This window comes from Leucoraja erinacea, chromosome 10 (genome assembly GCF_028641065.1).
Source record: "Leucoraja erinacea ecotype New England chromosome 10, Leri_hhj_1, whole genome shotgun sequence".
In the NCBI taxonomy this organism is placed as follows: Eukaryota; Metazoa; Chordata; class Chondrichthyes; order Rajiformes; family Rajidae; genus Leucoraja; species Leucoraja erinaceus.
In genome coordinates, this window is record NC_073386.1 from 45,338,910 (window position 1) to 45,352,941 (window position 14,032).

A 14,032-nucleotide genomic window follows, 5' to 3' on the forward strand; every position below is an offset into this window, starting at 1 on the left:
AAATGAACACTAAATTCCTTCCATTTGGCCTATAAATTGATGTAAATGAAATTTAAAAATCATGTTTTATTGTGAATTATTTGTGAATATTATTTGGACACTTGGGCTATTTAAAAACGTTAATCATTTATTAAGAAATGGATAGATGTTTAGTTCGGTAATTGAAGAGCTACAATTGGGTAACTAACTAATTATATGCTTTAATTTCAGGTTATCCAAGTAAGATTATTTTATATTTGTTTCAGAATGCTTCAATCTATGATAACTGAAAATTTCATTCAGTTCTCTTAATTTTTAAGAAGGTTATGGGCTTTTGACTGTCCACGATCACAGCTTTTTTGTTATGTCCATAGAAAATCAATAGGGAACAAGATGCTAATTTCCGAGTATGAAAATGGCCATAACATTTTTTATTACTTGAGATATGAAAGTGAATTAGGTGTCAAATTAAACTTATTGTTATGCTTTATCTGATGGGATAAATTGCAGACTTGATTTTTTAAATCTCAAAATTTTGTAACATTGCTACAAATAAGGACCAAAAGGGTAGAGGATGTAGATAGGATCCTTAATGCTTTTTTATGTCACTGTCTTCACAAAAGAGAGGGGTCGTGCCAATATCGAAGTTGAGGCTAAAGAGCATGAAATAGTGAAATAATTATTAAAGAATTGAGCATCTTTGAAAATGGTTATACAGACAGATCTGGATTAAATGCATCTCAAGCTGTTAAAAGAAGCCAGGAAGGAAATTGCAATTACTGTCTTCAAGTTTTCAGTTCTCTCAGGTCCCAGGAATGGTGCCAGAGATTGGAGAATGGCTAAAGTCATAACATAGTTTTAAAAAGGAAGGTTGGGGTGGATAAACCAGGTAATTACAGGCCAGTTACACTTCAATGACAGAATCCAGTATGAGGCTTTATTAAGAAAGGTACAGCTTAAAAGTAAAGACTCAAGTATGCCAAGGGAGAGTGGCAAATTGGACCCAATATTGACTCATTGACAAGAAACAAAAGGTAATGGCTGTCGTATATTTGTGACTGGAAGGCTATTAACAGTGAGGTTCCAAAAGGTTCAATACTCAGCCCCTTCCTTTTTGTAAGAAGTATTTGGACACAGTGTGATAAAGAAACATAGAGACGACACTGCAAGTGACAATCTGGTTTCCAGTGAGGAGGAAAATTGTAGATTGTAGAAAGGTTACAATGGTCTAGCCAGTTGGGCAGGACTCACCAAAAATACAAGTAATAGCAATGCAGAAAATAAATACATTGAAATATGACAAATCAGCAAGGTTCAGGTGTTACCAAAGCCTTAAAGGAAGGTGGTGAGGATTTTGTACATGTCCCAAGTACAATCTCCTTATGTACTCTCAATGCAAGAAAGATTCTTTTACATTAGCAATATATCACAATATTATTATAGATAAGCATAAGAGACACAAATGCAGGGAGGAGTGTACAATTAAGGATGCTGTGATCAAAAGGAATGAAAATTTACAGCTGATCAGTGTGAGCTTCCATAGATGTGTTAAGGGTGGATCATGGGCGGACTATGTATAAACATTGCTGTAATTTCTACATGGTGAAACCAAAATGTATAAAAATGGCATTTGTTTAAATCTGACAATGTGCACTTTAACCACATGCGATTTTTCCTTTTACAAAGTAGGGGGCAAATAAATAAATGATGGACCTTTGTCCCAAACATTATGGAGGGCACTGTATGTATTCAGTTATGTGCATCACACTTGGTAAGGAAGTGCATGCACAGTCCAGAATAATATCTGAACTTCAAATTTTGTTACTATAAAATAATATTGAAAATTGATTTTATCCCCTGGAGTTAGTAAGATTCTGGATTTAACTGAACTCTTCAAAGTATTAATGGGAACAAAGATTAAAAAAAATACATCTATGATTGATAGCAGGGTTGTGCAGGGCTCTACAAGTTTCACAAGGGTGGAATCAAGGAAAGAGGGTTTATGTCACGGCCCTGTTTCCACCAATCTTTCCCCCACCACGCACAAGAAGCAACAAGAGAGACACCATTGTATGCAGATTCCATATAATGTGCCGTCACTATTATCTATTTATCGATTTTATCTTTTTATCCTTTTGTTATTTTATGTTGCACGGTGAGCCAGATGCAACGAAATTTCTGTTGGTGTATTTTTGAATGACAATAAAGCATTTGATTGAGATGCCAAGAAGTGTGTTCAGCTCTGGCTGAACAACTTCTAATTTTGTGTGTGGACTCGATAAGAAGACGACCAATAAGGGCCATAGGAAATGGTGTAGATTGCAAAGCCCTTTCTACCCCTTTAAGACCACTGCTCTTCTCTATGTGATTGCTCTGGCAGAGGTAGATTCCCTGCGTCTCTTCATCTTTCTCTGCAGATTTTAGAAGGGTCAACTCTGTGCCAGCTAGCATTTCTGCTATGCCTTCACCAAGACATCTGTTCACAGGATCATCTTCTTTGCAGAGCTCTGGAAGATCAAAAGGTCCAAGGATAAATGCGTCATTGGAACACCAACAAATGTTAAATGAAAGTGGACAATACATTGCATGTTTTACCACACACGCACTTTCTATTTGTCCTACAGATTAAGAAGGCTGAGTACGATCATCAGTAGAAGTTTAAAAAGCAAACAGGTTGTTCTCATTGTACTACAAATCTCAGTGACATTGGTGACAACATAAACTAATTTGGCCTATTAATCAATGGAATAAAAAATCTGAACGGCTCTATAAATGGTATAAATGGTAGTTCTGACATGGGGTCAAGGAAAGGGCGTTCACGTCGCGGCCCTGTTTCCACCAATCTTTCCACAAGAAATGCAAGACAGACATCATTGTATGCAGATGCCGAGAAGCATTTTCATCTCTGGCTGAACGACTTCTAATCTTGTGTGTGGACTCGACAAGAAGGAGAAGTTCTGACAGGTTGCAGCCTGGTTAGCAAAAGCTTCATTTGCATTTGAAGTTGAATAGAAGGATTAACAGAAAGCCCATGAGCATACCACAAAAAGATGTCTGCAGGATATCCCATGGTAACAATGAAATTCCATCAATGCTAACAGAATTCAATAGGGATTGCTCTGAAATCAAACTGTAATGCCCTGCAGCAGACTGTTCAATACCCGAGTGTGGGAAGTTCTAAACCAATTTACTCCCGAGAAGAAGGGATAATTTGCTCAGCTCTTAAAAAAAAAAAAATTATTTTTTTTCTTTAAAAAAAAGTGGCCTGGGGCATCGGGATTAGCCATTAACAGTCACTCTTTCAATAAGACTAAGCGAAAACAAGTAAATGTTGCAATATGGTCCAATATGGAAAGAATCAGAACACTGACCACTGAGGAATGTTGTGCAGGTGAATGTGCCTGGACCAGAGCTGGAGATCAGACGACACAAGAGGTGTGAGGATGGAGGTGTTGGCGGGTGAAGTGGATGTCTTATAATCCAAAAAAAAGTTTGGGAGCCGCAATGAATTGCAGACAAAAAATGCTGGAGAAACTCAGCGGTTGAGGCAGCATCTATGGAGAAGTTCTCCTCCTCTCTCCGAAGACAGTTTCGCAACATCCTCTCTCCCACAAAGCCTACTGTATCCACCTCTTCCTTTTTTTTACCCGACCCCCCCCCTCCCCCGACATCAGTCTGACGAAGGATCTCGACCTGAAATGTCGCCTATTCCTTCCCTCCATAGATGCTGCCTCAATCACTGAGTTTCTCCAGTATTTTTCATCTACCTTTGATTTTTCCAGCATCTGCATTTTTTTCCTAAACAAAGAATTGCAGAAGCTGCTTTACAAAAAAAAGACACCAACTGCTTGAGTGGGTCAAGCAGCATCTTTAGAGGACGTGAATAGGTGACTTTTCGGGTCAGGACTCTTCTTCAGATTGTTGTAGAAGAGAAAAAGCTGGGGAAGGAGTGGGGCCGAGAAAATGTCTGACAAATGATAGGTGAATACAGGTAAGGAGAGGGACAGGTGGCTGGACAAAGGGTAGAGATGAAACAGAGACAAAGATGAGGAGAGCAGAGGGGTGAAATGTGAAGCCAGAGGAAGGGGTATTTGTGGAAAAGACAGGGGGAGTGGGGGGAGAGAAGAAAAAGTGGGGTAGGATACTGCGTGAAATAGGTACATGCCTGTGTGGTGTACAGGGAGAGAGGGGAAAAAAGGAGGGGGGTTGCCTAAGATTGGAGAATTCAATGCTCATACAAGTAGAATATGAGGTGCTGTTTCTGCAGTTTGCATGTGGCCTCACTCTGGCATGGACGCCTAGGATAGATAAGTCGGCATGGGAATGGGATGGAGAGTTAAAATAGGAATAAGGAACTCTGGATGACAAAAGAAATTGAGGCTCTGCTCACGAAACAGGAGGTGATATCGGTCAGGTATAGGTAACTGGGAACAACAATATCCCAGATGGAATACAGGGAATTGAGTGGCATACTTAAGATGGAAATCATGAGGACATAAAAGGGGCATGAGATCATTTTGGCAAATAGGATAAAAGAGGAATGGGATAAAAGAGATATTATAAATATATCATGGGACAAATGGCTAACTAGTGAGAGATTAGGGCCCCCTCAGATGCGTGGACCTGCAAGAGATAGGCAAGGTTCTCAATGACCATTTCTCTTAATTTCTTACTGCAGAGAAAGACATGAAGATGAGGGAACTTGGGAATTTTTAATTGAGAAATCTTGTGGACAGTCTGAATTTCAGTCAAGGAGGTGCTGAATATCCTAAGATATATGAAGGAAGATAAACCTCCCATGCCTGATCAGATATATCCAATATGGGAAGCTGGAAATGAAGTTGCAGGAGCCTTGACCGAGACATACAAATCATTGTTAGACACGTGTGAAGTGCCAGGAAGCTGGAGGACGGCTAATGTTATGCCTGTATTTTTTAAAATCCACAAGTAAAACCTGGGAACTACAGACCAGAAAGTAATTGTGGTACAAAAGTTACATCTGTGGTAGGAAGGTTACTGGAGAATATTCTGAGGAATAAAATCATACATGCATTTGGAAAGACAACAGTTGCTTAGGGATGGGTTGGGCGATCGTTTCGCCGAACACCTCCGCTCGGTCCGCAATAACCAAGCTGACCTCCCGGTGGCTCAGCACTTCAACTCCCCCTCCCACTCCGCCTCCGACCTCTCTGTCCTGGGTCTCCTCCATGGCTACAGCGAGCAGCACCGGAAATTGGAGGAACAGCACCTCATATTCCGTTTGGGGAGTCTGCACCCCGGGGGCATGAACATCGAATTCTCCCAATTCTGTTAGTCCTTGCTGTCTCCTCCCCTTCCTCAGCTCCCCTGCTGTCTCCTCCCACCCTCCAGCCTTCTGGCTACTCCTCCTTTTCCCTTTCTTGTCCCCACCCACCCCCCCCCCCGATCAGTCTGAAGAAGGGTTTCGGCCCGAAACGTTGCCTATTTCCTTCGCTCCATAGATGCTGCTGCACCCGCTGAGTTTCTCCAGCTTTTCTGTGTAACCTTCGATTCTCCAGCATCTGCAGTTCCCTCTTAAACATAAGTTGCTTAGGGATAGTTAGCTTGGCTTGTGTGCAGGAGATCGTGTCTCACAAATTTGATTGAGATTTTTGAAGAAGTAATCAAGAAGGGTCATAGCCCTTAATGCAAATCCAAATTTAAATTGAAAAGTTAGTGACAAGTTTCATATACTGATATTGCCAAATCAAATCAAACATATTCTTGAATTGTTTTATGTTTTTTCCAGAGTTTACATTTGGATAAATCTCTCACTGTGATGAGGTGAAAGAATTCTTCATATTTCTGACCTCTGTTTTATTTTATACACTTACAGATGATCACCAACTCTTTCTGCCTAACGGTGTTTAATTGCCCGACATCTTGATTAAGTCACAGCGTACTGGATAACAATATTTCTTTACAAATTAGTTCCAGTTAAAATTATTAATGAAGTAATGATATGCTCTCCAGGGGGAAAATAATCTTGCAAGCTTTTTCTAGTTGGAGTTAAAGCAATCACATGGTGTCAGTTAATCTCTATTTCAGTACTAATAAATCAGTGTTAAGCACAGCAACGAGGGTGAATTTTGCATTTGTTTTGGAGAATTAGGAAATTAGTGACTCATAGCATGATAACCAGTCTCTGAATAGTCTGTTATGTGACGAGTCCAGTTAAGGATTTTGATCAATGATGATTGCCAAGTTGATGATGGTGCAGGACTCTACGATGATAATGGCAGTAAAGGTTTTGGAGCGATTATGAGACTGTTTTTCTTCCATACGGCCAGTTGTATGTCACAAATATTACTTCCCACTTATAACCCATGCCTACATGCTGTTCTGTTTTTAATGCACAAATGCATGGTTTGCTTTGTTATCTGAAGAGATGCATATGAGCCGATGATATTGTCCTGGGGAGCTTCAGCAAACATGTACAGTGGCTGAGAGGATGGACTTCCGATAACCACACCTATCATCCTTTGTAGTGGCTACGACTCCCATTAAGCAGAAAAGATCCCCTCCCGCTCCCCCGGATTTCCACTGATCAAGGTGCCTTTGTGCCAGACTGAGATCTGAACTGTATAATTCCTAATTTTTACATATTTGCACCAAGATGCCGAGGCTTGTAGTCGAGTCGTCATGTCAAAATCCAAATTGAGCATTAATGACCAGATGACCAGACTAAGTACTGGGACAGGGGGGGGAGAGGGAGAGGGAGAAGAGAGGGGGGGGGAAAAGAGGGAGAGGGGGGGGAAAGAGGGAGGGGGGGGGGAGAAAGAGGGGGGGGGGGGGGGAGAAAGAGGGAGGGGGGGGGGAAAGAGGGAGAGGGGGGGGAGAGGGAGGGGGGGGGAGAAGAGGGAGGGGGGGAGAGAGAAGGGGAGGGGGGGGAGAGAAGGGGGATCGAGAGGGGAGGAGGGGGGAGAAAGAGGGGGGGAGGGGGAGAGAGGGAGGGAGAGGGGGGAGCGAGAGGGGGAGCGAGGGGAGAGGGGGGGGAGCAAGAGGGATGGGGAGAGGGAGGGTGAGAGGGAGAGAAAATCCTATAACAATGATATGAAGAATAAGATTGAATTGCCTTCCTTTGTGCCACAATGTCTCCATAACCATTTCTGTTAGTCTTGTACCATATTGCTGTTCTTTGATTACACTTTATGCCGATGATGCCTTCAACTCGTGAAGCTCCGCTGTTACAGTATACTTTGCCTTTAACTGAACAGTCTGAGCAGCTTTATACTGAAGCTGCAATCTCTGCCGTTAGCACAGCACCTGCTCCCCTGTCTGCACCGAGTTTTAAAATTTACCTCTGGGGAACCGTTTCAAAATTCATGCTTGCTGGAATCCATTCTACATTTAGGAAAATGCAGACATGAAAGAGGGCAATATGCCATGATATTCTATATACATTCCAAGGATTTTACCATCTAATGGTACCAAAAGAAGAATCACTCAAGACCATGCATCGCTTTCGATCTTATTTTCCCCTATTTTTGCTGTCCTCTGCGTGTATACATATTCGCAGTTGGTTTCAGTCCCATCTCCCTTTCAGTTGCCATATGTCTCTTCCTTCGATACGTTTCCTCCTTCAAGCGTCTGTGTCCACCTGGATATCTCCATATTCTATTTCTCTCCCTCTCATGTGTCTCACTTCTGCATGGTTGACTGCAGCTTCCCACTCTCCAAGGATGGCTCTCATATGGAGCATAGTTTAAATGGTCAGGGGGCAGATGTTGTCTGATGCATCTCAAATAAGTCAGCAAAGGTTTAGTACTGCGGCTTTGCAGAGCATTTCCTATTTTAACTCTTATCTCAATACCATCTCCCTGTTAATGATAAACTCCACCCTTAATACCTGGTTGCTGGATTGTTGCTTTCTTTCTTTAATCTCCGATTTGCCACGGAAAAAGATGATTTACGATCATTCTGGGTACCTTACTAATATCGACTGCAGAAGAATATTTGTTCTTTCTGGAACACAAGCCTTGATCACAATGTTCTGGGTGCAGTCTTATTGGGACACTAAACAAGTGTTGTTCCAACTCTTGTACTCAAATCCTTTCCTAAACAAGTCCAACATACAATTTGCATTCCTAATTTCTTACGGAATCTGCAAACCTATTAGTAGTGATTTGTGTGCAACTCCCTCTACTAACCAAGACCTTTCTATTGCCATTTAAAAAGTTATTCCTTATTTCAGGTGAAGGGATTAATAGGAATCTGAGGGGTAACTTTTTCACACAAAGGGTGGTTGGTGTATGGAACAAGCTCTGCCAGGGGAGGTAGTTGAAGCAGGGACTATCCCAATATTTAGGAAACAGTTAGACAGGTACATGGATAGGACAAGTTTGGAGGGATATGGACCAAATGCAGGCAGGTGGGACTAGTGTAGCTGGAGTATGTTGGCCGGTGTGGGCTAGTTGGGCCGAAGGGCCTGTTTTCACAGTGTATCACTTTATGACTATTTTTCTCGCAAATTAGATGACATTATTTCCACACCATATTCCATCTGCCATGTCCTTGCTTATTTGTATCTTGCAAATTTGGTTATTTGTATCTCCTTAAGGGCTTGTCCCACTGTACGAGATAATTCAAGAGTTCTCCCGAGTTTCTCCTGATTCACGAGCTTCACAAGCTTACAGCGTTTCCCGAGTACCTGCCGTTAGCGTCAAGAGCCGCTAGGAGACGTCCCGAGCTCTGACTACCGCTACGCACTTACCACAAGTCTGATTTTTGTTTTAAACTCGGGAGAGCTCTTGAATTACCTCATACAGTGAGACAGGCCCTTTAAAGCCCCTGTGTCTTCTTCACAGTCCACACTGCCACCTAGCTTAGTACCATCTGCAAATTGGAATATATCAGTCTTCTTCCCCTTATCCAAATCACTGCAATCTATGAATGTGAACAGTTGCTGCAGCTAGGTCAGAGCTGATGCTAGGTCAGAGCCTCTCAATGCAAAAATTACTCTCACATTCCTACTCTTTTTTCCCAATCCATTAACTAATCCTTAATCCATTCCAGTGTATTATCCACTATAATGTGCTGTCTAATTTTGTTAAATATTTTTAATAGGGCCTTCTCAAAGTTCAGTAGTTCAGGTTATCTGGTTCATCATATCTATTCTGCTTGTTACAATCTAAAAAAAAAACTGTCAGTGATTTCCCTTTCATAAATCCATGTTGACCTTCCTCGGATACAACTAGGAGGCGACATAGTATCACAATGCCTCAGGTTCAATTCAGACTTTGGTGCTTCTGTGTACTTTGAATGTTCTCCCTGTGGCCACATGGGTTTGCTCCAGACACAAGTTTCCTCCCTGACCCCAGACCCCCCACAAGTATGTGGGTTAGTAGGTTCATTGGCCATCATAGATTACACCTATTCTTAATGCGAGTTGTAGAATTGGGGATAAAAGGGTGCAGTTGAGACAGGCGCTGATGAAAATGTGCAAAGAACAAAATAGGACAAATGCAAATGGATGTTTAAAGGCCAGCATGGACTTGGCAATCCGAAAGTTGACTCTACGACTTGTTATTTTTCATGTATACTTTCACCTCTTCCTTAATAATAATTCAGCATTTTATTTACTACTAAAGCCTGACCAACTGATCAATAGTTCAGAATCCTCTCTCCCTGCTTTCTTAATTATTACTGTCACCTACCTACCTACCTATAGATCTATGGAAGCCATTCTATAATGAATAGAACATTTGGAAAATGGCCTTCATTTATCCCCATTACCACCTCTCTCAAAAACAACCCACAGGGCATGTGGTCCCACACATCGCCTTTCAATACCACACACTTTTATAATATCAGTGATTTGATCATTTAAAAAAAATCAGTAATTCACTAGACCAGTGAATCTCCATTGTGTCTGGGAGGGCTTGCCTCTCTTAATTTGTTCAAAAACATCAAATATTTGTTTGCCTTATTTCCTTATTTACCAATATAATTTGTCCTTGTGTAGTCTATGAGGGACATATTAACTTCAGGTAATCTTTCCATTTATGTGTATTCTAAAGGAGCAGTAATAATGGTTTTTTTTAATGCTTATCATTAGCTTGCTCTTCTATTGTGCATTCTGTTTCCTTATCAATGGGACAATAATCCTTAGCTAAATGCTGATCATAGAACATAAAACAATACAGGACAGGAACAGGCTATTTTGGTCTGTGCCTAACAGAATGCCAAGTTGATCTCCTCTTCATGTCCCTCCATATCCATGTGTCAAAAGCCTCTTAAACACTGCTATTGTATCTGCTTCCACCACCACCACCACCACCCTAGGCAGCATGTTCCAGGCACTCACCACTCTCTTTGTAAGACATTTTTTCACTGCACATCTCCTTTAAATTTTGCCTCTCGCACGTTCAAGCCACGTATTCTATTCTTGGACATTTCCACCCTGAGAAAAAGATTCTATTTACCCTATCTATGTCTCTTATAATTTTATATACCTTTATCAGGTCTGCCTTCAAACCTGATCCTCCAGATAAAAGATATCCTAGTTTTTCTCCTTCTAACTAGTACCCTCTAATCCAGGCAGCATTCTGGTAAACCTCTTCTGCAACCTCTCCAAAGCCTCCACATCCTTTCTGTAATAGGGTGACCAAAATTGCACAGAATACTTCAAAAACAGCCAAACCAAAGTTTTATAAAGCTGCACCATGACTTCCTGTCTCTTATACTCAATGTCCAACCAATGAAAGCCAGCATACCATACACATCCTTCACCACTCTCTATCTATCTATCTATCTATCTATCTATCTGTGTAGCCCTTTCACGGAGTTCTGGACTTGGACCTCAAGATACCTCTGTACTTCAATGGTGTGAAGTGTCTTGCCATTAACTGTATATTTTACATTTGATCTCCTAAAGTGCAAAATCTTACACTTGTTCAAATTAAAATCCATCTGCCAGTTCTCTGCCCACTTCTGTAACTGATCGAAATCCCATGGTATCCTTTGACAGCCTTCCTCAGTGTTTGCAACTCCATCAGTTTTGTGTCATCTGCTAACCTACTTACCAACACATCTACATTTATGCCCATGTCATTTAGATATCTCACAAACAACAGAGGTCCCAGCACAGATACCTGTTGAACACCACTGGCCACAGACCTCTAGCCAGAATATCCACCTTCCACAACTACCCTCTGTCTTCTATGGGTAAGCTAGTTCAGAATCCAAACTACCAGGTTATGAGATCCCATGCATCTCTGGTTCAGCCTACTACTAATGGGACTTTAACAAATGCCTTACTAAAATCCATGTAGACAACATTTACTGCACGACCCTTGTCAATCATCTTCTTCACCACCGCAAAACAGTCTGTAAGACGTGACCTGTCTATGACAAAGCCATGTTGATTGTCCTTAATTATTCCATTCTCTTCCAAATAGAAGTGAACCTGATCATGAAAGAACCTCTCCGATAGCTTCCCTGCCACTGATGTGAGGTTCACCATTTTCTGGATCATCTCTGCTGCCCTTTCCCCAACTCGCTAATTGTGATGCCTATCTCTGCTTTAACAGGCCAGCAACAGTCCAAATGCCTTCTAAAGTGCTGTCATTCTGTCTCCCTTTACCACTTCCTCCAGCAGCTCATTCCATAAAACAACCACTGTGATAAACTTGTCCTTCAGATATCCTTTAAGTTTCTCCCCTCTCGCCTTAAACCTTGAGTTTTGGACTCCCCCGCCATAAGATATATATTACTAACTACCCTACATATGCTTCTCAAAACTGTATCAACTTTTGTAAGGCCATTCTTCAACCTCCTCCATTCAATCTCCCTCTATAAGTAAAGCCCTCCATTCCAGGCAATATCCTGGTGAATATCTTCTTCTGATGACTCCACATTCTTCCTGTAGGGTGGTGATCAGAACTGTACACAATACTCCAAGTCTGGACTGACCTATGTTTTGTGCAGCTGCAATTTTGGTGCCATATAGATAAAGGCCCAATGCTGATGTTAGAACATTGACATGGAAGAACATAGCAGTTTCAGGTGCAAGATCTGGATATGCAATTTAACAGCTTCAAATATATGGGCATGTTGCACACCCAGTGCAAAACTTCTATTCATTGCGAAACACCAGTTATTTACTTTTTTTTTGCTTCTATCAGGTCCCCTCATACAGTATGCCTGCAGTTTTCTAACAAACTTAAAAAAAATCCACATCAAGCTCCTTCTCAAATTCACAAAAATTATATATATTGCACCACAATTTCTTTAAATAATGCTTTCTAAAAACATTATCACCATATATGTTGGTTCTGAAATTCCAATCAGCACTGCACTAGATGTGCACTAGATGAATCAAGGATGATATTGGAAGATAATCTGTAGAGTTGAATCTACACAAATCCAATGCAAGTCTATGTGGACGGGGAACAGTAGTCCCAGCATTCAATTGCACCTTCATTTCTTCTTCCTTTGTTGCTGCTGGTCAGACACAATCAGAAATCAGAGAATCAGACATAAAATGATGCCATGATTATCGTCAAATGTCTTGAGCGGATAATAATATCTTGTAAATACGGTGACCATGGTAATATAACACAGGATAATAGGATATGAATGCTTAATGTGTTTGTTTTGCATTGAAGTTCCTCCTTCACAGTAGTGATAAAAATATGCAAGAAGGATCTCACACGAAGGGATTAAGTTGCCGAATGTTAGCATCACAGTGTTCTTATACTAAGATCATTCGACTACCTGATGAACGTTGATAATTTCTCCAGCGCCTTACCTGGCAACAAATAGCTCCTGGTCTCCTTTGCTGCTGCTATCCAAAGGGACTCCTGTAGTACATACAGAGAGATTACATTACAATGTTGAAAAGAAAGTTCACTGAAACCTGTTTTAATTACCAATTATGTCAAATGTTTAAAAACAAATTAAACAAACATAGGTTTATCATTAAAGCAAAAAGAAGACTGTATTCCTGGCTCGGTGAAAGCTCAAAAGAATAAGGAGGAGAGTCGTGCCATCACTCCAGTGCACCTTCATTTCTTTGATGTTACTGATCAGACACAATCAGAAATTGGAGAACACAAAAATGGTGCCATGATGAATTAATGCTGCATCAAACATTGACAGTAGTTTGGGTTCATACAGTAGCTACATGTTAAGTACCAGGCAATTTGATTAATCATATAGGCATACAGGTTTAGTTTAGTTTAGAGTTATAACATGGAAATTGCATCGCTTTGAGATGTGGGAGGAAACCAGAGCACCCAAAGAAACTCATGTAGTCAAATGGAAGAACGTGCAAACTCAACACAGACAGCTCATGAGATTAGGATCAAACCGGGGTATCTGGTGCTATGAGTCAGTAGTGCTACCACCTGCACCACTGTGGCAGTTGAAGCAAGATTTTCCAACCAAAATAAGCATGACACTATACGACACCGCACCCCATAATGGTATAATCAAACAATGCTGATTCAAGGGAACTAAAAAACAACTTACGACCAGTCAGTTTATGAGTGATCTTCTCTGCCAGTTGGCTTCCATGTGCCAGTTGATCACGGAAGCTCTGCCCCATATAGTAGTCAATATCATTCGCTCTGAGCAACTCCTCAAAGGACTTTGTGGTATCTCCCAGGTGTTGTTTCAGTACGTGGCAGATGCCTCTGCCCTCACGCATCTTCTGACGGAGGTGGGAGAGCTCTCGAGCCTGGATCTGGATCAAACAGTCGTATTTCCTGGAATTCAAAGCAGAATTGAATAATGAGAAAAAAGAAAAAAAGATCAGATGGAAAGTAAACACACTGATGTAGTGAAGGGGTGTCCAGTAGCTATAAAATCAGCCCTATTTCAGCATACAAATCTATGGCGATGTTTTAGTGTAGTACGAAAATAGTACAGGTAGTTCTGTTATAACATGGCAGCTGCTTTCCTGTTTTGTTTATCGATATTCCCCAAATGTGTTATTGGGGAAAAGGGGATTAGGGGGTTTCAGGCTCGCAGTAACATTATTTTTCTGCAGGATTTTTAAGAAAAGGGTCTTTGTAATACTTATGTTTAATTA

General features: G+C 41.1%; 1 protein-coding gene across 1 annotated transcript in view; it reads right to left on the reverse strand.

Moving 5' to 3' along the window:
• The window catches only part of pde4dip (phosphodiesterase 4D interacting protein), a 364,533-nt gene that overhangs the window by 51,846 nt on the left and 298,655 nt on the right, over window positions 1–14,032 (reverse strand). The window contains 2 exon segments of the mRNA XM_055642108.1: window positions 12,749–12,800; window positions 13,471–13,706. Coding sequence (XP_055498083.1) covers window positions 12,749–12,800; window positions 13,471–13,706 — 288 coding nt within the window.